Genomic DNA, 25,340 nt, shown 5'->3' with positions numbered 1-25,340 from the left:
ATGAGTGGGAAATAAGTTATTTATCAGGGGTAACACCATGCTAACCCTCGGGCTCCCCTCATCCCTAACCCACCTGTCCCCCCTCCGGCTTGATACTCACCCCATCAGTTGGCTACAGTTCCCGGACCTCCTTCCAGGCCTTTGGAACAATAGCCAACCAGGTGCTTTCTCCACCCTTGAGTCCCAAGGCCTCCACCCCCACCCCCTGTGTCCCTCACCAAGCCCTGCTTTCCCAGGCAGGGAAGCTGAGGTTCTACGGGGAGATTCCACCCCCACCACGCCCCCCACACCCCTCTGACAGCGGAGCCAGCAGCAGTGGAGTGCACAGGCACTGCCTCTTCTATCAGGAACAGCCCAAGTGAAACAGGCTCAGAGGTGAGAGCCAGGTCCTGCTTTTCTCTCTCGTGAAGGCCTCGGGGGGTGGGGGGACCCCAGCCTCAGGAGCTTGTAGACTCTGTGCATTAATTTGCAGGGGCTGCCTTAACAAAGTACCACAGACTGAGTGGCTTCAGCAGCAGAGATTTATGTCCTCACGGTTCCAGAGGCTGGAAGTCCGAGATCAAGCGGTCAGCGCAGCTGGGTTCTCCTGAGGCCTCTCTCCTAGGCCAGCAGACGGCTGCCTTTTCCAGAGCGCCCACATGGCCTTCCTGCTACGTGCCTGTGTTCTACTGTCCTCTTCTTCTCAGGACACTAGTCGCATTAGATCAGGGCCCGTCCTAATGACCTCATTTTAACTTAATTATCTCTCTCTCTTTTTTTAAGATTTTATTTATTTATTCATGAGAGACACAGAGCGAGAGAGAGAGAGACGCAGAGACATAGGCAGAGGGAGAAGCAGGCTCCATGCAGAGAGCCTGATGTGGGACTCGATTCCCAGGACCCCGGGATCACTCCTTGAGTCAAAGGCAGACCCTTAACAGCTGAGCCACCCAGGCGTCCCTTAATTATCTCTTTAGAGGCCTTATCTCCAAGTACAGTCACATTCTAAAGGTGCTGGGGGTTAAGGCTTCACCACAGGAATTTGGGAGGAACAGGGTTCAGCCTATAATAGGGCCCTTCCCACAAAGTCAGCTCCTTCCCGTGGTCCCAGGACTCCTCTCTCTATGACCCAGCTGCTGAGTTGCCATAAAACGCAGTGCCTCCGGAGCCGGCCCTCCCTGGGAGGAGCACACAGCCGCCACCCTCATCTTGCACAGGGACATTTGCATCTGGGCCGGGGGTACCATTCACACACGTGCCCTCGACTGCTTGGCAGGAATCCTGGTTTGGGGGATACAGGTGGGACTCTGACACCCCACCCCCCTTCCAGGACTTTTTTTCTGCTTCTCAGACCCCCAGTTCCGCTCCAGCAGCCCAGCCTTTCCTCCTCTCAAACCCCAGGGCTGTTGCTCATGCTTCCTGCTTGGAGAGATCTGAGAAGCCGAGATGCTCAATGACTGATTTGTTTGTTCATTGCACAAATGTGCTTTGGACACTGGCTCTGTGCCAGACACTAGCTAAGGGTTGGCAGTAAGACAGTAGAGTCCCCAGAATCCTGCGGCCAGCCAGCTCACAGCTGGGGCAGATGCAAGAGCTTGGGGCCATTTCCAAGTTCCTGTTGTGTCCCCATGCTCCTCATCCAGCAGCTCTAACCTTTCGATGGACCCAGAGAATTAGGCAAATGTGCCCCCAACACTATCGAGGAGGAAAACGAGGCCCTCAAGTGTTATCAGGCAAAAAGTATAGATAAGGAACCAGCTCTGTCTGCCCTAAAGCCTAGGGAAGGGAAGGCCGCTGCTAGAAGACTCTGCCTGGGCTGAGTGTCCCTTTTCTCCCCTCCCCCAACCCCCCACCCCCCACCCATGTCCTGTCTCCTAGAGTGATGGCTGGCTTCCTGTACCCATCCCCCAAGTCTGACAAGTGGGCTAACTAGCACAGGTGCAGATTCCATTCCATGTGGCGTGCCACGTGTGCCCTCCTGCAAGCAGGCACCAAGGGAGGCCCTACGTTAAGACCCCCACAAGCCCCCCACATCATAGCCTCCCCTGACCTATGGAACCAAGGACCCAGTTCTGAAGCAGCGGGGTGTTGGGGTTGGGGTCAGAGTGCAAGACACTTCCGGAACAGAGCCGCTACCTCTTAAACTCTGCTCTTCCACCTTCTGCCTGAGAAGGCCCCCGAGGCAGGGGGCAGGCCTGAGCTGCTGTTTGTATGGGTGGAGCTTGTCGCAACACTGTTTACCCACCTTTGCCAGGGCCCAAAGCCCCTCGGGGTATGCGGTACATCAGAGTCAGCCCTGAGCAGAGGGAGGTCACTGTGCTCCCGTGCTGTGTGCTCCGGGGCCCTCGCTCCACCTCGTCCCTGCAGCCCGCTGCCCAGTGCTCTGTCCCTGAGGAAGCCACAGTCAGCCAAGGCCACCGACCCACCCCTGGAGCCATGGTAGGCTAACGCCGCACAGCCCGGCAGGCTGCGTCCAGGTTGCGCCCATGAACCAGGCAGGGGAGGACAAAATTAAGTCAGGTCTGGGGCTGCAGGGGGGAGGCCATGGGGACCCTCTTGAATTGGACTTGAGGCTTTAGGGGTGGCACTGGGGTGTTGGGGAAAGCTTGGGAGGTGAAAGTCCGGGTTGGACTCCAGTGTCTTCACTTGATTGCTGTGTGTGCTTGGGGAAGTTACTTCACCTCTCTGAGCTTTGCTTTCTGCTCCTGAAAAGGGCAATAATGTTACCGCTTTCTCGGCATTATTATAAGGTCTAAATAAGGTGTGATATATAGAGGATCTCAGTACAGTGCTCGATACACAGGCTTCTCCCTGGGGCTCCCTGCTTGGGCTTCGAGGCCGGGACGGCTGCCGTGGAGTCTCCCAGACCTGGCCCTCCCTGGCAGGAGGAGCCTGGTGGGAGAGGTGAGAGCCAGCTCCAAGGCCTCTGGGCCACCAGGCCAGCTCAGGCCACCCCTTCCCCAGTCACCCCCCAAGAGGTGCCCCAGACAGAGCAGGGGCCAGGCGCCCTGAGGCCTGCCCTCTCAGCCTCCGCCCCCGACCCCGTCCCTTCTACTAAGAAGGGACACACGGTTTCCCGTGCCATCCGCCCCCGTGGCCGCGAGGGGTCCAGGGAGAAAAGCCCTGCACGTAGCTGCTCAGCTTCAGAGCCGCCGACGCGTTCCACCTCCCCCCGGGCCCTGAGCGGTGACCGTGACCGGGCGAGCAGCCTGGCTCCGCGCCCTGGCCGCAGCCTCCCAGCCCACGGCGGCCTCAGCCCTGGCCACCCGGCTCTTCGCCCCTCGCAGGTCCACGGGTACAAAGGAGTCAAGTTCCAGAACTGGGCCAGGACCTATGGCTGCTGCCCAGAAATGTACTTCCAGCCCACGTCCGTGGAGGAGGTCAGAGAGGTGAGTGTCCCTCCAGGGCAGGGAGCGGGGACTTGCTGGGCTAGGAACCCCCCCACCCCCCAAGACGCACCCCCTTCCCAGGATCGCTGGCCAGGGGAGAGCCCCACGAAGGCGGCTGCGCTCCGGGCTCCTGGCCCCCACCTCCCCTGCTGCAGCTCCGGGTTACAACACACTGTGCCACCAATGACCGCCAGCCTTTCACTTGCAGCTCAGGCCTCTGCTCGGGGCGCAGAGCTGCCGGCGACTGCCTCCTTGGGGGTCTCGGGCATCACAGACCGACACCCCCCGAACTCCATTCCCAGTGTTCCGGGGCTCTTTGGTTTCTGACTTCAATGTCTTTCTATCCCTGTCTCTGCATCGGGCACCTGGTCACTCAAACTGGAAGCCAGGAAGTGGTCACTGTCTTTTCTCTACCCCCTTTTTTAAAAAAAGATTTTATTTATTTATTCATGAGACACAGAGAGAGAGAGAGAGGCAGAGACAGAGGCAGAGGGAGAAGCAGGCTCCCTGCAGGGAGCCCGATGCGGGATTCGATCCCAGGACCCTGGGGTCACGCCCTGAGCCAAAGGCAGACGTTCAACCTCTGAGCCACCCAGGTGTCCCTCTTTTCTTTACTCTTATCTAACATCAGCAAGCCTGGCCCCAGAAATTTCCAGAATCCATCTCTTTCTCTTCAGCAGGGCTGCCACTTTCCATGCCCAGTCCATCTCTTCCTCACCCACCATGACCTGCGGTGGCCTTGTCCTGGGTCTCCCTGATTCAATTTTTACTTCCTTGGAATGAAATTTCCTCATCAGTAAAAGTAGTCGTCTTAAAATATAAGTTGGGTTGGGCTACTCTCCTGCTTAAAGCCCTTTAGAGGCTCCCTATTGTGGAATAAAACCCTAGCTTGACTCCCAATGCCATGTATCACCTGGCTTTGGTTCACCCTTGGTGCATTAGGCAAATCAAACCTTTTCCTACCTCAGGGCCTTTGCACTTGCTATTCCCACCGCCAGGAATGCCTGTACCTTCACTTTTCACAGGACTAACTCCTTGTCATCCTTCCAGTCTCAGGGTAAAGATGAGCTCCTCAGTGGATTCCCAGACCACCTCATCTGCAGTATGGCCCAGTGTTCTCTGTCTCCGCTCCTTGTTTGTTTCCTTATTGCAAATTTATAATCACCTACAATTATTCTGTTTCACAGCTGAGTAAACTGAGGCTAATAGAGGCTTTGTAATCTCCCACATTAATAAGGATCAGAGCCAGGATTCACACAGGGATTGTCTGATTCAAAGCTGGGGCCCAGGAGAATGAATAAGAGCTCCACTTACGGGGAACCCCACTGCCAACAAGGGGGAAGTGAGGAGCATGCCTGGGGAGTCAGCAGAGGGATCAGGGGTGGGTACAGACATGCCTGGAGGGGATGAGTGGACCGAGGGCAGAAGAGGAAGGTTGGGAGGGTGGGATCAGAGGGCCTTGAATGCCGAGGTAACTGGCTTCCTTCTGAGCTGAGGGAAAAGCTGGAGGTATGCCGATAGGGCCGTATGTCAAGGCCGTTCCTAAGCTGTGTTGACCTACACAACTGAATTCCTAGCAGGCTGAGGCCACCGCAGGCTGACATTTCCCTGGAGGGCTAGCAGGGTCCTAAATCTAGGTTGTGTGGTCAAGGGGGCTCATGCAAGATGGTGTTAAACAGACTTCATTGTTTTAGAGCCTATAGTGTGGAACGTGCCACAGGCACGGTGGGTAGAGAAAGGAACTAGTGAAGACGAGCCCTTCCCCATCTCACTTCCTCATCGAACCCCTTGTGGTACCTATTGTACGACGAGTGTTCCGTGGACCAGATGTGAGGTTTTTGAGCAGGGACATGCAGGTGAAAGGGAATCCGTTCATTTAAGTGAGACCATGTGTTTATGTATTCATTCAGTGATCACTAGAGACTCGTGGGGCTGGGGCTGGGGTAGACACAGGTACCAAGTCAAATTAAGCCACTGTCACCCCCAGGAGCCTTCATTCCAACTTGGGAGGCAGCTGAGCCCGGGTAGGCCAAGAGGAGGAGTTGGAACCTTATTCTGAAGGCACTGGGGTGCCCTTGAAAGCTTTCGTGTTGGGGAAGAGAGTGATCAGATGTGCCCATAGAAGAGCCTCCAGCTGAGGTGGGGAGAGCACACAGGAACCCCCCATCCACCCAGGATGATTCCTTGGTTCTCCATCCCGTTCACCTCCCGGCCCTGCACTCCAGCTCTCTTTCCCAGAGTGGACTGCACAGCAGCCTCCAGCCAGCCCGGGGCCTTGGAAGCCTGGTGGGTGTTGGGGGGGGCGCAAAGCCTGGGCCGCCCACCCCCCTGCAGGTCCTGCAAGGTCTCTGGCCACCTCACCAAGACACCCCCGAGCTGGGCCTGACGCTGGCTTTACCTTGGCAGGTGCTGGCCCTGGCCAGGCAGCAGAACAAGCGGGTGAAGGTGGTGGGCGGTGGCCACTCACCCTCCGACATCGCCTGCACGGATGGCTTCATGATCCACATGGGCAAGATGAACCGGGTTCTCCAGGTACTCAGAGCCTCGGCTCCCCCCACCTCTGCTATTCTTAGGCCCAGCAACCTCAGCCTCTATCCCAGACCCCAGGGGCCTTAATTTTTGCCCTCAGGCCTGATCCCCTCCCTGTCCCTGAGTCCAAAGTGACAGCCCCCAACCGCACCCCCCACCCTGTTTCTGACCCGCTCATGATCACCCCTTCACAGAGCCCTGGGCCTGCCCACACTTCTGGGCAGGTGTGTATACCTCCTTGTGGCCACTGAGAGGATGGGCCTCCTCTCTACTCCCGAACAAGAATGGCAGGTCAGCCCCCCAAAGATGGACTCACAATCACAAATCCAGGAGGACTTACACTTCACTGGTTTTACATAAGGGGGGACAGGATCAGAGAGGATGAGTGCCTTGCCTAGGGTTACACGGCCGATCAGTAGCAGAGCTGGGCACCATCGCAGGAATCTGACCCCAGCCCTGTCCATGCAATTCAGCCCATGCTCGGTGAGTGCCCCCCGCAGGCACCGGCCAGGGAGCAGAGGCCAGACAGGTGCCCGCATGTTAGGAAGACTCCTCACCCGACAGGGCCAGCTCCTTTGAGCTCTAGTTTTGCCAAATAACCTCCTGTCCACCCAGCCCTGCTAGCAGAGGTTCTGGGGTTCTTCTCTCTATTATTTCCTTCTTTGCTCAGGCTGACAGTCTCCATTGTGTAGAAAATGCTCTGGTCAAGATATCAAGTCACAGCAGTAATGAGCTCTGATTGCTAATTAGTGAGGATTGGGCTCCAACAGTCTCCTTCCTGTGAAAGGAGAGAATCTGCTCCTACCTCCCTGCGCTGCCAGGGATCTTCTAGTGCCTCTTCTCACACAGGGCAGGAGCCTCCTGTCCTCTTCCAGTCCTCAGTCTTTGCCTCAGACCTCCCCGGGGGAGAATAAGTGGGGAATCTGGACTCCCATCTAGCAAAATCAAGCCCCTATAGGATTAGATCCTTGTCAGTTGGTGACTTTGTGCGGCTCTGGGAATCCCACCTTCCTGGTCTAGGCAGGGTGGGGTTTGGGGAGAGTGCAGTTGGGGCGAACCCCTTCTCTTCCCTGCTCCTCATCTCCCTCTCTTGTGAGAAGAAGGGGTTACAGAGAATACCCTAGCCCCCAACCCCTTATCTGTGGTTTTGCTCTGGGGGTCAACCACCATCAGAAAGCAAATGATCCTCTTTCTGACATTATCAGATGGTCAACAGCCTAATCCTATGTCACAACTCCTAAGTCCTTCACCTCACTTCATCTCATCACGTAGGCATTTTATCATCCCACATCCTTATGAGACGAAAAGAGGCTGAGCACAGTACAGTAAGAAATCTTAAGAGAGAGTTCATGTAACTTTTGTGACAGTATATTGGTTTTTTTTTTTTTTTGGTTTTTTTCTAAAGATTTTATTTATTTATTCATGAGAGAGAGAGAGAGAGAGGCAGAGACACAGGCAGAGGGAGAAGCAGGCCCCATGCAGGGAGCCTGATGTAGGACTCAATCTCGGGACTCCAGGATTGTGTCCTGAGCCGAAGGCAGGCGCTAAACTGCTGAGCCACCCAGGGATCCCCTGTGACAGTATATTGTTATAATTGTTCTAGTTTATTTTTAGTTAGGGTTGTTACTTTCTGTGCACAATATCTAAACTTTATCATAGGTATGTGTATATAGAAAAAAACCATAGTATATATAAAGTTCAGTGTTATCTGTGGTTTCAGGCATCCACTGGGGCAGTCTTGGAATGTATCCCCTGTAGATAAGGGGGGACGGCTGTATTCCCAGAACTCCAGCAGATCCAGGGCCTGCCCACACCCTCTTCAGCTGCCTGCAGCAAGTGGTGGCTTGAGCTGATCACAGGCTGGGACAGACAGGTTCATATTCGTGGCAGTATGACTGTTGGGTGGGGACTGGGTTATAGCCTCCCCACCACCACCACCTGTGCTGGTCTCTTGCAGGTGGACACAGAGAAGAAGCAGGTGACTGTGGAGGCCGGCATCCTCCTGGCTGACCTGCACCCACAGCTGGGCAAGCACAGCCTGGCCTTGTCCAAGTAAGAACCACCTCTCCCTTTCCTGGGGGGCTAACACTGCTCACTACCCTCTCCTGGCCCCGGCTGGACACTCAAGGATCTGATGGGAGACAGAGAAATGCTTCCCAGGGTGCACCCCCTCCCTTTCTCTGGACCCTTGTTCTTCCCCCATGGAGTACTTGTCTCCCTGTCCCCCACGAGTTCAGGGACTATTGTGTGATAATAGAAAGAAATAGGCCAGAGATGGGTCAAGTCTTTAGTACCAGTCTTGTAAAGGGGCAGGAAAACAATGGTTAAATTTTTCTTAAAACTTGCAATAAACAACTGCACAGACCCAGACAGAAGGGTCTGCAGAATAAGCACGGTGGGACGGAAGAGCATGCTGATTGAGCTGCAGGACTTGCTGGTATCCTATCTCTGTCTGTATTCATCTCTCTATCCAAACGTGGTGTCAGGGACTGCTCAGTTTAATATCAGAGGATTTCCATCGAAACAGGTGTCAAATACAGCCAAAGGATTGAATGTCTAACTGTAGAATATCAACCATTGGAAAAAGATGTGACAGGTGTTTTGGATATTGGACTTGGATATCTCTTTGCAGCTGGAAACTGCACCCATGGAAGCCTGTGGTTTGTTTTCAAGTGTGGGGGGTCCATTTGCCTTAGCTCTCTTACCACAGGCCCTGGGGCAGTGCTACACATTTTCACTCTGGAAACCTATCCTATCCTGTTCCTGCTTCTCCAAAGATCATGGCAACTCCAACATTTGTGAGGAGACTACCATGTGTAGGCCCTCAAGAGGCAGGGATGAATAAAACCCCAAGGAGCACCTTGCAAGGAGCAGACTAACACACAAAATGATAAGCATAATAAAGGACGCTAGGTTCAATGTCAGAGAAGTGTTCAGGGCCCTTTGGGGCTCTCAGGGGGCCCCAGGTTCAGCCCTGGAAGACAGGGGGACGAGTGCGAGGATAGGAATCAGGGAGCCTGCAGGAGGGGCCCCTGGATTGAGTCCTAAAGATGACCAGGCATAAACCAGAGAACAAGAGGAGAGAAGGGATTCAGGCAGAGGGAACAGCATGAGTGAAAGGCCAGGAGGGGGAGAGCGTGCCAGGCATACAGGGGCCTGTGAGCAGATAGTGGGACAGAACCTGTGGCCAATGATGACAGGAAGAGACATGTCCTATTGACTATGGGCATCAGCTTCTGGACTCTGAAGCATCTCTGTGCCCCGTTCATGGTGCGTCTCCGTCCCCAGCCTGGGGACCCAGTCCTCAAGTGGCTGTCTGCATGGGGCCCTTCTGCCACTCAGAGGGAGTTAGGGTGTCCTATCCTGTGTATCGGCGGAGGGGAGCCTGGGTGGACAGCTCCGAGGATGCTGTGGGCACTCCAGGGGTACCTGCGGCTGGGGGGGCTGAAGGGGCAAGACCAGAGAGCTGAGGCAGGCCGCATGCTGGGTGCTTGACAGGTGAGGGATATAAGCCTGTTTACAGATGAGGAAACCGGGGTCTGAGGCAAAGTGGCTTACCAAGGCCACACAGCTGGAAAGTTCTGGAACACTCCACCACATGGTGAACCAGAGGAGGCCGGACAGCAGCATGGTGTAGACCCCAGCTCCAGAGGCAGATGGCCGAGGTGCAAATCTTGCTGCTTCGACCTCATTCCCACTGTTCGCCCAGTTCCTTGGCCCGTCTGGGCCTCAGGCCTAGAAGACGGGTCTGAGAGCAGGGGCCTCGGAGGCCTGGACGAGTTAAAGCCGCCCCACATGACTGCTCAGTCAGCGTCCGCTCGCGCTTACCTTACAGGTTCCAGAGGTGACCTTTCCCCTGGGCGGGCTGTCTCCGGCCTCTCAGGGCCCAGGCTAAGCCTCCCTTCCTTGACCCTTCTCCCCCAGGGCCTCGCTTTAATCCAGTTTATTCCTTTTCACGAGGTGCTGGCAAGCCTGTTTCCTGTAGTGGCCTGGTAAAGTTCCTGGAGACGAGGAGACACCCTGCAATCCCATTAACCACCCCCTCTGTGGGCACTGAGCTCCTTCCCAGGTTTCCACTATTCCTACGTCATGCCGTGATGAACAGCTCCGTGCTATACGCCTTTCCACATGCTGGAGGATTTCCCTAGGGCAGGATTCCATGATCCTCTTAACATTCTGGTATTTTCGGGGCACCTGGGTGGGTCAGTCGGTCAGGTGTCTGCCTTCAGCTCAGGACATGATGCCAGGGACCTGGGATTGAGCCCCGCGTTGTTGGGCTCCAAGCTCAGTGGGGAGTCTGCTTCTCCCTCCACCGCTCCCCTAACTCGTGCTCTCTCTCTCTCTCTCTCCCCTTCTCTCAAATAAATAAATAGTCTTTATTTTTCAAAAAAAAAAAAAACCATCCTGGTATTTTCCCAAGTAACCCAGCAAATGTGGACAAAGAGACAAGACTAGACACAAAGGCAGTAGTGGGGGCGAGTAAGGGGAGGCTGGAGAGGCTTGGGTTTTTTCATCCTCTTCCTCTTGCCAGGACAGCCTCCGGGTCTCACCACCTCCCTAGGAAGGTCTGAGGCTAGACTGACTTTCTTTCTTTCTTTCTTTCTTTCTTTCTTTCTTTTTTTCTTTTCTTTTCTTTCTTTCTTTCTTTCTTTTCTTTCTTTCTTTCTTTCTTTCTTTCTTTCTTTCTTTCTTTCTTAAGACTTTATTTATTCATGAGAGACACAGAGAGAGGCAGAGACAGAGGCAGAGGGAGAAGCAGGCTCCGTGTGGGGAGCCTGACGCAAGACTCTATCCCCAAACCCTGGGATCACGACCTGAGCCAAAGGCGGATGCTCAACCACCGAGCCACCCAGGGCCCCTGAAGCTAGACTTTCTAATCACTGTCTTAACCACGGGGCTCCTGCAGCGACTTTGGGAGCCAGGCCCCGCCTGCCGCAGGGGTCCTTGCTCTGTGCTGGGAGCCAGGGGCTGCGAGGTGGTGGGCACACCGCCTCACCTGCTGAGCCCACCTCTCATGTGGGCTGAACTATTGTGAAGATATTGGGCAGCACATAATGCTCCCACCCCTTGGCACCGGGGAGGCCTTGAGTAAACATCCGTTTCCTTCTCCTTTAAGCCAGGCCTGAGATGTCTCAGAGGATGATCCTAAGAAGTAAGACTTCTGAACACCCTCTCCCTTGACCCTGAGATCCGGGCACACGTCTCTAACTCCTGCCCCAGAGCACAGGTCTCCAAGGCTCCCCTTCAGGACCCTGGCCCTCCTGTGCGCACGCAGTGCTGTTAGCATTCCTCCCAGGGCCCAGGACTCTGGGCTGAGAGATGTGGGCTTATCCTGGGGGCCCTGAGGAGCCCCTGACCGTTTCTGAGCACGGGGATGACACAGCCGCCTCCCCCTTTGCTGACAGCTCAGGGAAGCTCCAGCCTTCTCGTACCTTCCTGGGACAGCTGTGTGAGCCGTTTGAACCAGGTCACTCCCTCAGGGACTTTGTGGGCCTTGACAGGCTGCGTTGAGAGAGGTGTTAGCAGGAGCATTTGGGCGTTTGGTTGGTGGAGAAGGCATTGTTGGCGGGTGGAGGGCAAAGGAAAGGCATGTTCTATGCTGCAGAAACCCCAAAGTCAGCAGGCAGCCCCCCTCAGACTCGAACCATGCCCCCTACCTGCTTACCGACAGGCCACCGAGATGGGGAGGCTGAGGCTCAGAGAAGGGAAGGGCCACCAAGTCAGACAAGCTAAGTCGTGGTACATTCGGGGCCAGAACCTGGGCAAGAGATGAATCTACTATTCTGCTCCGAGGGGCTTCGTACTGCAACTGCAGGGGGTGCGGGGTATGGTCCCAGGGAAGCCTAACGGGTCCCTGTGTTCCTCTCCCTCCCTCCTGTTGAGCCCAGCCTGGGAGCTGTGTCAGACGTGACTGCGGGGGGCGTCATCGGGTCCGGAACCCATAACACAGGGATCAAACACGGCATCCTGGCCACCCAGGTGAGTTTCGGCACCCCCTTCGCCGCTCCACTGACTGGCCGGAGTGGGGGGGTTGGGATGGACACCTCTTCACGGAAGCTCCTGGGAAATCAGGGGCTCCGTGGGCAGTGTCGGCTCAGCTCCACACAGGCCTCAAAGGCACCCCAGGCCCCTCTCCGACAGACACTTGGCAGGTGCCCTCCAGACACATTATCTCCACTAAACCTCATTCATCTCCAACAGACACAAGTGAGAAGGAGCCATTGTGCATGTTGAGGCATCCCTGCCTCCCAGGAGCCTCCTGGCCACCCTGTGGAAAAGGGCAAGCAGGCCAAGACTTTCTATCCCCATTAAAAGTTCTGAGCCAGGAGCCGGACAGTGCAGGACAGGAGGTCTTTCCGGGTTAGCAAGTAGGGGAGGAGCCAGGACAGGAGCCGGGGCCTGGGAGGGCGTCCATCTGCACCTGACCATAACACTGAAAAGCATTTCTTAAATTTTATGAGAGTCCGTTTTGGGGAACTGGTTATGAACACAGATTCTGGACTCAGATCTGGGTTCAAGACCTGGCATGTACGAGGCATGCGCCAGTAGGCAGGCTATTTAGCTCCTCAGGACCTCCCTGTTTTCATCTGTAACTTGGAGAGAATAATCCTCAACCCAGGAGGAGTAAATTGAGATAATAAATGTTAAATACGTGGCCGAGCCAAGGACAGTTCATGATTTCTGTGTCAGGAGCCGTCCTTCGGAGGGTACACCTCTTTTTACCTTTCAATATCTGGAGGGGCTTCCTAACAGGCCTGGCTGTGCTGCATGAAGCGGGGTGCTGGCCTGCACATGGGGAGGCTGGCCGCTCGGCGGCAGGGACGGAAGAGATCCCTGTGCGTGGGGGGCACTGCACAGCTCACCTCGTGTCCTCACCTGCAGGGCCTCATCTGTACTCTGGGCCGTGGGGCCTCTGGCCACTGGAGCTAAGCACTGGGGCTTGGGTTTTGCATCCCGGCTCTAGCAGTATTGTCTGTGTGACCTGGGCCAAGTCTCTACCTCTGGCTACCTCAGTTTGCTCACCTGGAAAATGGGGATGGTCAGAACAGCAATGCATCTGGGGTGTTAGAAGAGCGGACAGTTAGTGCTCAATAAACACTCGTGATGGGTTTTGCATGTAAGACAGGAGCTTGCAAAAATAAAAATTAAAAATTAAAAATTAAAAAAATTAAAAAAATTAAAAAAAAACAGGAGCTTGCAGCCTATGCTGTAAATGAAATTTCAGGATTGCTGAGGATGGGATCACACGGATCACTTGAGTGTCCCCCAGTCTACCCAGCTGTATGGCTGTCTCCTGAGGTGGACAGACACCCCAGCAAGCATTGTCTGAATGTGACTTCTGGGGACTGGGTCCCCTGTGCTCCAGTCTCAGAGCAGCTCTGAGATCAAAAGAAAATGGCCCAAAAGCAATTTCTAAGAGACTTTTTTTGTTTGTTTGTTTTGTTTTGTTTTCTCGACCACCAAGAGGGAAACCTAATTCCCCTTGTCCTTAAAACTTCACTTTGCTTTCTCATCAGCATGGTGCACGGCCTCTGGTTTCTCATCCTTCTCCCCTCCCTCTTTCTATCGCGAAAACCCCACAGAATTCTCCAGGCAGGCAAGGGGCAACCCGAGGGCAGGGAGTGAGCCAGGAAAGGGGATACCAAAAAAAAAGGGGGGGATACCATCCTAGGGCACCCATGCTAATCATGCTCAACCGCTTCCACAGGTAAGAACTGTGGCTGCAAAGCACGCTGGGTTTTGTGGGACCCGGTTCCCAGCTACTCAGAGCCCTCTGTGGACGCTCCATGACCCCCTCAAAGCTGGGTTCACTGCCCAAGGAGCCCAGTGATAACTGGGAGTGACGGGTAACACAACAGCCACCCCCCAAGATTAGGCCACAGTCCTGAGAGACTTTCCAGGGCTGACGGGTGTTTCTGAAAAATGTTCAGCAGAGTGTGGAATAATTCTGAGTGGCCACAAATCAAACTATGCATGAGATTTACTGACCCCTTTTCTTAGGAAGCTCAGCTGAGCCCCTGGAAAGGAGTGGGAAAGCCCCACTGTTTTATTTTAGATATTATGCCAATGGCAGGGAGCAAGGAAGGGGCAGTTGACATCTTCGGTGCCCACTGTACACCAGACCCTTAGCTGGATACTTCACACACTGTCTCTGAGATAGTTATTGTCCTCGTTTTACAGATGGGAAAACAGAGAGGTTGGATAACATGCCCACGGTCACACAGCTAGTAAAGCAGTGCCTACCTTTATTTGTTGCTGGATCCTGCTGAGGGATTTCACCGGCCAATTCTCACTCACAGCCCTGGATCTTAGACAAAATCTGGTTTTTAATAAAAATCATTCCGATGTCCTCACTCCTACAGATGGCCATCGTGCCCCATTTCTGCCAATTTCTCCCGTCTGGTCTTGGTCACTGTTAATCAGAATTAGTTCAGCTTTCTCTGTTCTCTCACCCCGAGCACCCAGCCTCCAACTACACATGTCAAAAGCAATTTCTATCCGAATTAGCAGGTAGTGGAGTGTGGAGAAGTACTTAAACGGGCGATAAAAGAGGATTCCTCTGGAAATGGGGGCCAAGGGTAAGAGACTAGAGTTAATCGTCTGTTTCCAGCTGAGTGTCCCACCTCTTACAGAAATCCAGGTTTCTAATTAGGTGTGGCCAAGCAGGAGAATCTAGTTCCTGAGACAAGTGCGTCTCTAAAAGAAAGCATGGACTTAGCTTGCTCCCAAGAGGAGCAGCCAGCAGGGAGAGTCTGCAGGGGACCCCGGCCCCTGGGCTGTGCTGGGACGGTGGGGACAGCCCTAGCTCAGATGCACGCACATCTTCCCTTCACCTTCGAAAGATAACTTTAAGCAACACCCACAGCTCTTTGGAGCCCTGTCTCATCTTCAGTGTCCTCTGGGCAGAGGGGAGCCTCGCTGCATCCTGACAGTGAAGTCAACTAATGAGCAAGATAGTGGTGGGAGGACTAGCCTCTGGGATCCCATGGACTGCTTGTAAGGGATGGCCCCCTCACTGCTGAGGGCTGATGCTGCCCAGATGGAGCCTTCCTTTCCCCGTTGCCCTGTGGCCAGGGCATAGGTGCTACCTGGCCTCACTTCCAAAGACAAACAGGGCAGGGAGGGCCTCACCTGGAGTCTACAGGACATGCCCACCAGGGTTCTGAAGTGTGACTCTTCTCCCACTACTAGGTGGTGGCACTGACCCTGCTGACGGCTGATGGGACCATTCTTGAGTGCTCTGAGTCTAGCAACGCAGACGTGTTCCAGGCCGCGCGGGTGCACCTGGGCTGCCTTGGAGTGGTCCTCACCGTCACTCTGCAGTGTGTGCCCCAGTTCCACCTGCAGGAGATCTCCTTCCCCTCGACCCTGGAAGAGGTACTGGTTTCTTGCTCACCACCACTCAACTTCAGAAGACAAATGCAGGATAGTGACAAGTAGACCATGCTCTACTGATGGCCCCTGGTGGCTCTTCAGGCTCCCCGAATAGGGGAGTGGGCTGACCTCTCTAGCACTTCCTTCCTTGGCCCAAGGATACTGTGGCCAGGTCCCTTTCTGAGCAGGGCAGTGAAGCTCAGAGGAACTGCAAGGGGTTGGCAGAGGTATGGGCAAAGAGGGATGGTAGTAGGTAGAGACTTGTCCGGGGAGATATGGTGCTGGCACGAGCTGACTGCTCCTGGGAAGGCATTAACTCTCAACTGCACTGAGCCATAGAATGTGCCCAGAATTCCCTTTATAATGGCTTCTTCACAGCCAAGTGGGTAGGCTAACTCAGTCTGGCTGGCTGCCCAAGGTCTCATGCAAGGGATGTGGACCTAGATGATGGAGGGCAGAAAGGATGACTTCTGATTGGTAGCAATGTTTTGGGAATGAATGAAAAAAGCATGTTGGTTGGCTGGCTGGTTGAATGGATGAGTGGGTAGATGGATGGATGCACAGATAGATGCGTGGGCGGATGGATAATCAGATGCACAGATGGATGCATGGATGGATGGGTAACATGCAGCCCTCCTGAAATGCCTGGAAGGCAGGATTTATGCCTGGTAATCACTATGCTATGGGACTCAAATCTACGGTTCCAAGTTCCTTGGTCTTTGAGTTCCTCTGTGGTCACCTTATCCTTCAACATGAGTAGACCCTCTGCACAGTTAGAATAGTCAGTGATATAAACACTACTGACCCAACATGGTTAAGTTGGGATTGGTGATCAGATTGGCCTGGCCTTCTCTACTACTTCTAAGCTATGACCTTGAGCCCATTGTTTGACCCTGTTAATTAAACCCTAGTTTTCTCATCCAAAAAGAGAGTTAATAATATCTACCTTAAAGGATTGAATCTGAGGATTAAATCAGATAAATTAAACATATCAATTGTCTAGTTCAGTATTAAAATTTGCCCCCAATGGCACCTAGTCAGTGATAAAAGGAAAATATTGTTATTTAGAACCAGGTCTAAAATCCTTAGAGTTTTTTTTTTTTTAATTTTTTTTAATTTTTATTTATTTATGATAGTCACAGAGAGAGAGAGAGAGAGAGTCAGAGACATAGGCAGAGGGAGAAGCAGGCTCCATGCACTGGGAGCCTGATGTGGGATTCGATCCCGGGTCTCCAGAATCGTGCCCTGGGCCAAAGGCAGGCGCCAAACCGCTGCGCCACCCAGGGATCCCATCCTTAGAGTTTTTAATGCAATGAAGTCACAAGGCAAAGGCCTTGAATCCAAAGGGCCCCCTACTCAGAGCATGGTGTCGGGTGGAAATTTATCCCCAGAACTCCCAGTTGGTGGCAAGAAAGTGATTCCACACAGCTCTGGGGGATATAGCATGGATCCCTGGAGCACAAAAACTGAGTCTGATGGGTTGATAATTGAGAAGTGAACTGCCTGATGCCTTGGCCCAGGAAAGTAGGATGAGTTTGGGACAATGACATTTCGTGGAATTGTTTGGCAGGGAAAAGGTGTGGCTAAGGAGTTCCATAAGGGTCTGGCCAGAGTCCCACATGACTCTGCTTAGAACCAGCCCAGACTCTGAGATCTTTGGGACCACCTAGGCCTGCCTCAACCAGCTACAACCTTCTAGACCAGTGCTAGAGGGAGGATCTAGATGCTTTGTTCACTCCTAGTAGGGTTCAGAAAGCATCCTACATTCTGTCCATCATCAGGCATGTTGATTTTGAGGCCTGCTTTGGGGTCAGCATTTGAGACTTATATAACTCTAGGGCTAACTCCTAAGGCCATCGAATAGCATTCTGAGCATCCACTGCAAAGATTGATTTTTTTTCTGTAGCCGTCATGCCTCTAGTATTCTCAGACTTATCCTTCTGTACTTCTTAGAGGGATGACTACTCCATCCTGGTCATTCAGCAAGGTGTGGCAGGGACCCCCACTGAGATGCCACCCATGCACTCTTCTCAGGCTTCAGTGGGAAGCCTTTCTTCTCAACAGATCCAGGGACAGACTACTTCTCTCCTCCTTGGCAGCTACCACCATCCATCCTCTGTACCCTCCAGGCTGTCTTGTCTCTGGACTGGCTGCAGAGAAGATAACAGATCCTCCAACTTCCCTCATCTCTGATGCTTCTGAGCCAAGCATTTCAGTCTTCTTCAGCCAAAGGATTTTTAACAGAAAGAGAATTACAGAAATGTGTGCAGGAGGAGGTTATAAGGATAGATCATCTCGGTTCCACTCTGAGATTAAATCATATATGCTGATGTGGCCAACGAAGGCATGTAGTCTTGAAGCTGGGGCTCCAGGACCAACAGACTAGCCAGCCTGCTCCAGGGCTTGACACTGAAGATGGCAGCCAATGCAGATGGTCTGGTCAGGAGCTAAAGAAATAGTTCATAACAACTGTCAAGTCCAAAGGGAGCCTTGGCAGAGAGCTTTGACCAAAGTCAGTTCTGGGAGGGAGATTTGGAAGGGAATGAGGTTGAGTGGGCATAGTCTGGAGAGGTATCCAAGGGGCTGAAATACATAGCCAAGTCCACTTTTTTTACGGCACAAGTGTAAGAGATATTTAAATGCAGAACCAATAGGACCTGACAGCTGAGTGTGGGGTGAGGGACTAGGAGGCGGGAGGCAGAAATGGTGCTACCGCAGAGGTGGAGAATCCAGGGGGCACAGCAGGTGTGGGGAGTGAGATAATAAGTTTGGGAACTCAGATTTGAGGTGCCTCAAGTGGAGGTATTGGAGGGCAGCTGGCTTTGCAGATTTGGAACTTAGGCAGGAGGCAGAGGCTGGAAATACAGATTGAGGGGTTGTATTAGTCTGCTCGGGCTGCAGTAACAAATAGCATGGACTGGATCAGGATTGGTCCCTTGTGAGGACTCTCATCTTGACTTATAGATGGCCATCTTCTTGCATGTCCTCACATGGTCTCCTGTCTATGCATATCTGTGTCCTAATCTTTTCTTATAAGCACACTAGTCATATTGGATTAGGGCTCACCCAATGACCTCATTTAACCTTAATTACCTCTTTAAAGTCTTTGTCTCCAAATATAATCTCATTCTGAGGTATAGGGGATTGGCACTTTGATATACAAATGTGTGATGGTTACAATTCAGCCCAAAAGAGGGGTCATCAGCCCCCTAGGTGATCATGAGGTAGGCAAGACCACCTAGAGAGAGTGGGTTTGAGTGACAAGGGAGTGTATAAGAAGATGGAAAGAGTGTCACGAAGGAGACCAAGGAGGATGGGTCAGAGAGGAATGAAGCCAATGAGGAGAGGCAAGGACAGAGTGGTCAAGAGTCCAATGCCATGGGGATTCAGCATATTGACTGGTCTGGTCATTGGGAGGCTGTAGCCTTGGTGAGGATGGTTTCGGCAGAGCATGGGGTAGGTTAAGGGATGGATGAACATCACCAACGGGGAAGGGAGATGGGCAGCACAGAACACTTTGAAGCAGAAAGGGGCTGTAATGTGCTTTATTGTTGAATCTGTTTTCCTGCCCCTCACATAAGTCAGCACTTATTAATTGTGAAGCTGAAGGTTTTGACCCAGAGATAAAAAGATTGCTTCTTAAAAAAAAAAAAATAGATTGCTTCTTTTGCCAATAGGATTGGCTCCCAGATTCCTAGTAGGATATTGTAGCTGAGTCTCCTGATACCTGGTCCTCTTTCTACTCCTCCTCTGACCCAGCTGAGATTGACTAAGATTGATTACAGCCAAGTCCTGGTTCTAGTGGAGCCTGATCTCAGGCCATCCTATGGCTACCCTAACATACTGATGCATGCATGTACACACACACACACACACACACTCACACACACACACACACAGAGGCTGGCCTCTGTGTCAGTCCAGAGCTCAAGGATTTTTTTGCCTCCAATTTACCTCAACAGGGAGACTTCTAACTTAGAAATGACATTCTTGAAAATTCTAAGCGACTCTAGGCAATCTGCTATGTTCTTCACAAAGCTTCCAACTTCCTTGATTTTGAAAGGCTGTGATGACACATGAGAAATAGCAGTTGCTATCTCTTCCCCTAAAAGACAAAGTAGACACCCACATATACACACACACACACACACACACACACACACAATTACACAACAATAAATACTCAACAGGATGTAATGAAAGGTCTCCAGGAAGGGAGGCAGGACCCCCTGAGGTCTGGCTGTGCAGCTACCCTGTTTGAATAGCGTACCCTGCTACCCTAAATGAGCAAAGCCCTCACATTTGGGGTCCCTAGTTTCTTTACCTTTTTAAAAGTAGGGTCAAAGTAGATGGCCCTTAAGGCCTTTCTCAGCCCCAACATTCCACAAGTCAGTGCAGCGCTTGGATGTGAAGCTCTCCTCTCACCTCCTTGCCACACCCTGGAGGCAAGGGTCATCTCTGACATTATTGTTTCTCTTCTTTGGAGCATCTGGTGAAGTGCTTGGGCCCTACCCCCAGAAGAGGCATGAGCCCAATGGAATACTCCCACTGCTCCCATAGATCCCAGCTCACCAGAAGAGGCAGCATGGAACAGGAGTCAGCAAGCCCTCTGTGGGTCTCTCCCTTTCTGTGAACGCAGCTGCTAGTCCCCCAGTGCGACAGAGCCAGCCTGGCTCTCTAAGAGGCCCATCATCAGCTTCCATCAAACCCTGCCGACAGCCTTCCTCACAGTCGCAGGCCATAAACAAGGACTGCCACAGAGGGTTGGTTGTATTTGCAGCCCTGTGATTTATTCCAAGGGGTGTATGCAATAAATGGCCCAACATTCAATTTGCTTTTGCTCTTTCCACTCAAAGCAGCCTTTAAAGGGCACCTTCAAGAGGCTTTGAATCCTTAGGAGGAAGAGATAAGTGGATATAAAAGCCACACGACACAGACCTTCCTCCCCTCAAAGGAAACAAACCCATGGAAGAGGAGGAAGGATCAGAAAATCATTATTAGAGCAATTTCTCATCCTTGCTTGACCTGGGATATTTTCCCTCTAATCTAAAAGGAACAATAATTGGATGTAACCTTCAGGGGGCATAAAGTTTTTGAGAACCAACCGGAAGACGGTGCACCCTCCTGTTCATGCATTGGTGCTGACACCTGGTTTCTTGCCATTTAAGTTCCTGGCAAACTGTGCTACCCTAAGTGTTTGCCTCTATGTCTGGGCTGCTCCAGGATGGATGCAGTTCCCCAGCATCCTGTCCCCTTTGGACATGGGCTTGTTCCTGATGGCCAAACCCTCCAGGTTGGCTGGTCCTGAGCTACAGGAAGACAGGACAAAGGAGAATGACAGTTGCTTCTTGCACATAAAGGTGTGTTTGAAGAGCCAGCTACTCTACCATTTTTCCCTTATTTGTCCTTCCTTTAGTTTTCTTCTCTTTCCTGCCTTCCATTTAGCACGTGTTTATGAAATGTCTACCATGGATTTTCCAGCCTTGAACTTTGAAAGAGCCCAAGTAGACCTATCATGAGGGATGCGATGTAGAGGGAATATTTCTCCAAGTCAGACCCCCAGGTTTGAAGCTGGGTTTCTCCACTGACCCTGTATGAGTCTGGAGAAGCCTCCTCACTTCCCTGAGCTTGGATTCCTCACCTGTGTGGTAGGGATAAGAGCTCCACTGTCCCCATGGGATGTTGTTGGTGAACTGTCAGCCCCTGCTCTTCTTTATAGCCTCAGAGAGGAACCCCTAATGCCTCCTCCCTCTGACTTTACTCATAGAGAATATTACCTATTGACACCTGCTCTGTGGATAGATCCTAGCATCTAAGTCAATGCTGTACTTAACAGGCTAAGGGTGCTGGTCACTCTGTTTTGCTCATGAACACTGTCACCAATTCTTGAAATGTTCCCTCTCCTTTTTGCTGCTCAGTGATTAGTTTCTGGAGGGCAAGGGATTTTATCTAAGGCTTCTTGCTCCCCAGCATCCACAAAATATATGACAGTGCTCAATACAAGATAACTCAAGGTCAGTTGATCAGCAATTTATTAAAAATCCATCCTTTCTGGGATTTTCCCCTTCTCCTCCCACCCATGCTATGTGGTGGTCCATCTCAGATACAAGTCTGGGCTTCCCATTACTGATTCTCTTAAATACATTACAACATGATTTCTGAATGCTGCTCAAAGCTATATGAGGGGTAACAGTCATTCCTTGGCCCCAGGGAAATTTCAATCAGTGTTTCTAGATGCAGGGAGGTAGGGCAGGGAAAGATGTCCAGTTTCATGGTGCTAAGAAAGGGGCAGCCTTCATGGCTTTTCTCACAAAGTCTCAGCATTTCAGACTCTTGGAGTTTGGTTGGTATGGAATCACAGCCAGTTAGAAAGCATGAAGATTTTAGAAATTGTTTTCAACCTTTTGCCCTTTATGCCGCCCAAACCATAATGAGATGTGATGAGTACAGCTGCTTGCTGCATCAGCCCTCCTGCAGCGCCCCAGGAAGCAGTACTGATCCTAGTGTGTCACTGACCTTGTCATCAGCAGCCAGATGCCAGCCACTCCCTGGGGTGGCTGTCCACCGATGCTGAGTAACATCCCAGCCATGGTACTGGGAGCCTACTACTGACAACCCTGGTAGCCAGTTCCCAAAAGCCAACTCAGCAGTGTCACAAAGTCTAAATCTGGGGGGACAGAACCCTCTATCCTTCATGCCAATAGTGTGCCAAGGAAGAGAATCCTCTGGAACCCAAAGAGTTGTGGTAGAGCGCCCAGAAGACACAAGTCAGATGAACGAAATCCATAATCCTATGGATCATCTCCTCCAGTTAGGATGGTTTGTAGGTCCTAAAGGAGACAGTTTAATTTACAGTGGGGTGGGGGTCATTGTTCCACCATTCAGCAACCACTTGGTGCTAAGTTAGGGGCCACAGAGAGTCTAGAGCTTGATCGTGCATGGTTCATGCCTCTAGAAGCTTATAATTTTATGTGGGGGGCCAGTTAGTGGAGGTCTAGGGGTGGGGAAGATATACCTTGTTTCTCTAATGTAGGGAGGAAAACAAATGATTGGTGTCAGCAGAGAGGCACAAAATGTAATGGAGGGTTGACTCTCGTCACTCCATTCTAGGTAGGAAGCTAGATTCTCACTAAAGCTGAGAAGGGCACCATTACTTCTACTACTGGGATTCTGGGCAATGCAGTGGGATGGTCCGGGATGCCAAACATGAAGAGATGGGGGGTTTCTCCTTTACAGTGTCCCAGCCCCATCCTCCAGGCAAATCCACCAGGCTGTGTTCCTGGCTTTCCCAGGGGAAAATCACTTCTGCCCAGAGGCTTCCCAAATAAGAGTCCTACAGACCATCACCCTGTCAGGATGGAAGCAATAGTGACAGGAGCCCTGGGATTTCATCCTGAGCTTTTCCTGGGCCTTTAGCACAGCAGTAAAGGCCTTCAGCTCTTCAAATAAGGAATGATAGGGTACTCCAGCATTTTCTGTGCAATGCATTGTTCCAGCAGCTCTAAGGCAAGGGGTTGTAGGCAAAATATGTCTTACTGCCCATTTTTGTAAAAATTGTTATTGGCACACAACCATGTGCATTGTTAATGTATTATCTATGGCTGCTTCCATAATACCATGGCAGAGTTAAATAGTTGCAACAGAGACCATATGGCCCCCCAAGCCTAAAATATTTCCTATCTGGTTCTTTACAGAAAAATTTTGCTGATTTCTGCTTAGCAGGGGGAACCAAAGCTGGATGAGATAGGTCCCTAACCTATAAGAGAATGTTGCCCAGTTTCAGAGATGGATGCTTCCATAACTACAGTATAATTCTGGGATGGATGCAATATAAGTAGAAGCCACTTTGAATGGGAGGAGATGGCTTTATGAGGAGCATTTGAATTATATACATCTCAATTCAGATAAGTCACTTTTAGGGTGCTCAATGGCCACTTGTGGCTGGCGGCTGTTGTATTGGACAGTGTTTGTGGACAGAGGTCCCAGCTGCTGAACTAAGTTTTGTGGGCTCTATTTTGTAGGAAAAAGAGAGCTTATGGGGATTTCTGATCTTGCTTTGGATGTTCTCTGTAGATGTTGTCTGGAATGATGAGAAAGGAGACATATTATGAGGTCAATGTAAGAGTATAGATGACAACTAAGGGGGATGTCAGCAGTAGGTCACAGGAGAAGGAAGACTGGGAAGACATTTGCAGAAATACAACAGGGTGACCAACAGATTGGAGCTGGGGTGGGGTGGAGGAGAGTTAGGATGACAGCCACATCACTTGAATGCAGCAATCACCCACCCATCCTTATATCCCTGGCTGCACCATGCACTGGTTAGCAAACCTCTTTGGACAAATCTCTTGGATACTGTATTGCCCCATGACTGGATCCAGCCATTTGTCTATGCTGGGTACTAAATTCCCCATAGTGCATTTGGTCAGTAAGCTTTTTTTTTTCTCCTGTTTTTCCTGACACTCTGTCCTCCTGTACGCACATGTTGACCTTACAGCTTATAAAGTGCTTTCAAATCCATGATTTCCCCTGCTCCTCACAACAGCCCTGGAAGGAAGGAAGGAAGGAAGGAAGGAAGGAAGGAAGGAAGGCAGGCTAGATTAGTGTCTTCATTCTACAAATGGAGAGATGCTACCCAGAGGCCTCAAAGGACTTTCTGGAAGCCACAGCTAGGGACTTTGGAAGGAATAGGACCAGTACCCTGGATGTGTGTGTGTTAGTATTGATCAAACCCAGAACCAAAAGTGTTCCTTGGGTACGTGCCATGTGACAGCCACTGTACTCAGAAGCTTTGATGTAGATTATGTCATTTCATTGCACAAGTGCCCACATGTTATTGGTGAGAAAACCAAAGCTCGGGTACATGGCTCTTCCAAGGCCATGCAGCTGGTAAGCTGCAGACCAGGACACAAATCCAGAATTTACTTTAGGACCGATGGTGCTTTATCTCAACCTCCCAGCTCTCTGTCAAACCCCCAATCTGTTTACCCTTGTCCTGTATCTGCTTGACAGGTTTTAGGAAGATATGATTTGTTCTGTGATGTCATCTCCAAGAGTGCAATGATGAGCCATATTAGAGCAAGATTCCTCTGTTCATTTTATTAAGGACCTACAATGTGTTAGACATTATGGGGTTAAAGGATGATGATGATGACAATGTGGGGGTAGCAACAGCAGCTGCTTAACCTGTACAGTGTTCATGACACCATTGTAAGCACTCTCTAGGCATTAGTGCATTTCATCTTCTTACCAATCCTGACATGGGTATTGTTATTAGTCCCATTTTATAGACCTGAGGCACAGGGATGTTAAGTGCTTTGCCTAAACTCATATAGCTAGGAATTGTTCAAGTCAGGACAAATAAGAAATCATTTCTATCCTCTGAACTGCTCGGGGAAGGCAACATGCAAAGAACCATTTCAATGTTCAACATATTACAAACCACGTTCCATGTCATTTGACAATGTTGGAACAATTTTAAGTATTTTCTCTTGATGGGGAAAAACTGAGGCACCCCCAAGCTTTGAATTCTAGTACTTCCTCACCATTATCCTGCAACCAACCCAGTTTTCCCTTTCTCTCTCTGTTGACGTCAGGTTCTTAACAACTTGGATAGCCACCTGAAGAAATCCGAATACTTCCGCTTCCTCTGGTTCCCGCACAGTGAGAACGTCAGCGTCATCTACCAGGACCACACCAATAAGGTAGCAACAGGTAGCAACAGCTACCTTATTCCCATCCTCACACATAGCCTGCAGTCCCCAGGATGGCTGACATTTGTCATTGTCCCAATGATCAGTGAGGTGTGACAGGGAAAGGAAGAGTGAGCATCACTGAGCATGAGGATAGAAGCAGAAAAGGCAGGAAGGTGGAAGGAGGAAGGAAAATTGGCACAGTAAAGGTCCAATGTGGCCACAGGTAAGGATGCGTAGGAGGAAGGTCAAGGCACAGCCCAGATGTGGGACAGGGGAGCAGAAGTGTTGGCAGGACATGGTAGGATAAGATAAACTACCAGGCACCTGGGCTATACCTCAAACCATCTAATACCCTCCACCACCCCCAACTTTC

General features: G+C 51.5%; 1 protein-coding gene across 3 annotated transcripts in view; it reads left to right on the top strand.

The window, feature by feature from the left end:
* The first annotated feature begins 2,213 nt into the window (after window positions 1-2,213).
* Window positions 2,214-25,340, top strand: part of LOC144295994 (L-gulonolactone oxidase) — a 31,959-nt gene continuing 8,832 nt past the window's right edge. Inside the window, exons 1-7 of one of the 3 annotated variants that reach the window (XM_077868750.1) lie at window positions 2,214-2,418; window positions 3,267-3,368; window positions 5,775-5,900; window positions 7,855-7,949; window positions 11,786-11,876; window positions 15,090-15,275; window positions 24,869-24,976. In XM_077868750.1, coding sequence (XP_077724876.1) covers window positions 2,254-2,418; window positions 3,267-3,368; window positions 5,775-5,900; window positions 7,855-7,949; window positions 11,786-11,876; window positions 15,090-15,275; window positions 24,869-24,976 — 873 coding nt within the window. In that variant the 5' untranslated portion in view covers window positions 2,214-2,253. The remainder of the gene's footprint in view (window positions 2,419-3,266; window positions 3,369-5,774; window positions 5,901-7,854; window positions 7,950-11,785; window positions 11,877-15,089; window positions 15,276-24,868; window positions 24,977-25,340) is intronic. The other 2 variants (XM_077868749.1, XM_077868748.1) reach the window with 2 other exon arrangements.

Source organism: Canis aureus, chromosome 24 (assembly GCF_053574225.1).
Source record: "Canis aureus isolate CA01 chromosome 24, VMU_Caureus_v.1.0, whole genome shotgun sequence".
NCBI classification, from domain to species: Eukaryota; Metazoa; Chordata; class Mammalia; order Carnivora; family Canidae; genus Canis; species Canis aureus.
Note: the sequence above shows the minus strand (reverse complement) of the source record. Positions and strands in the feature narration are given on the sequence as shown.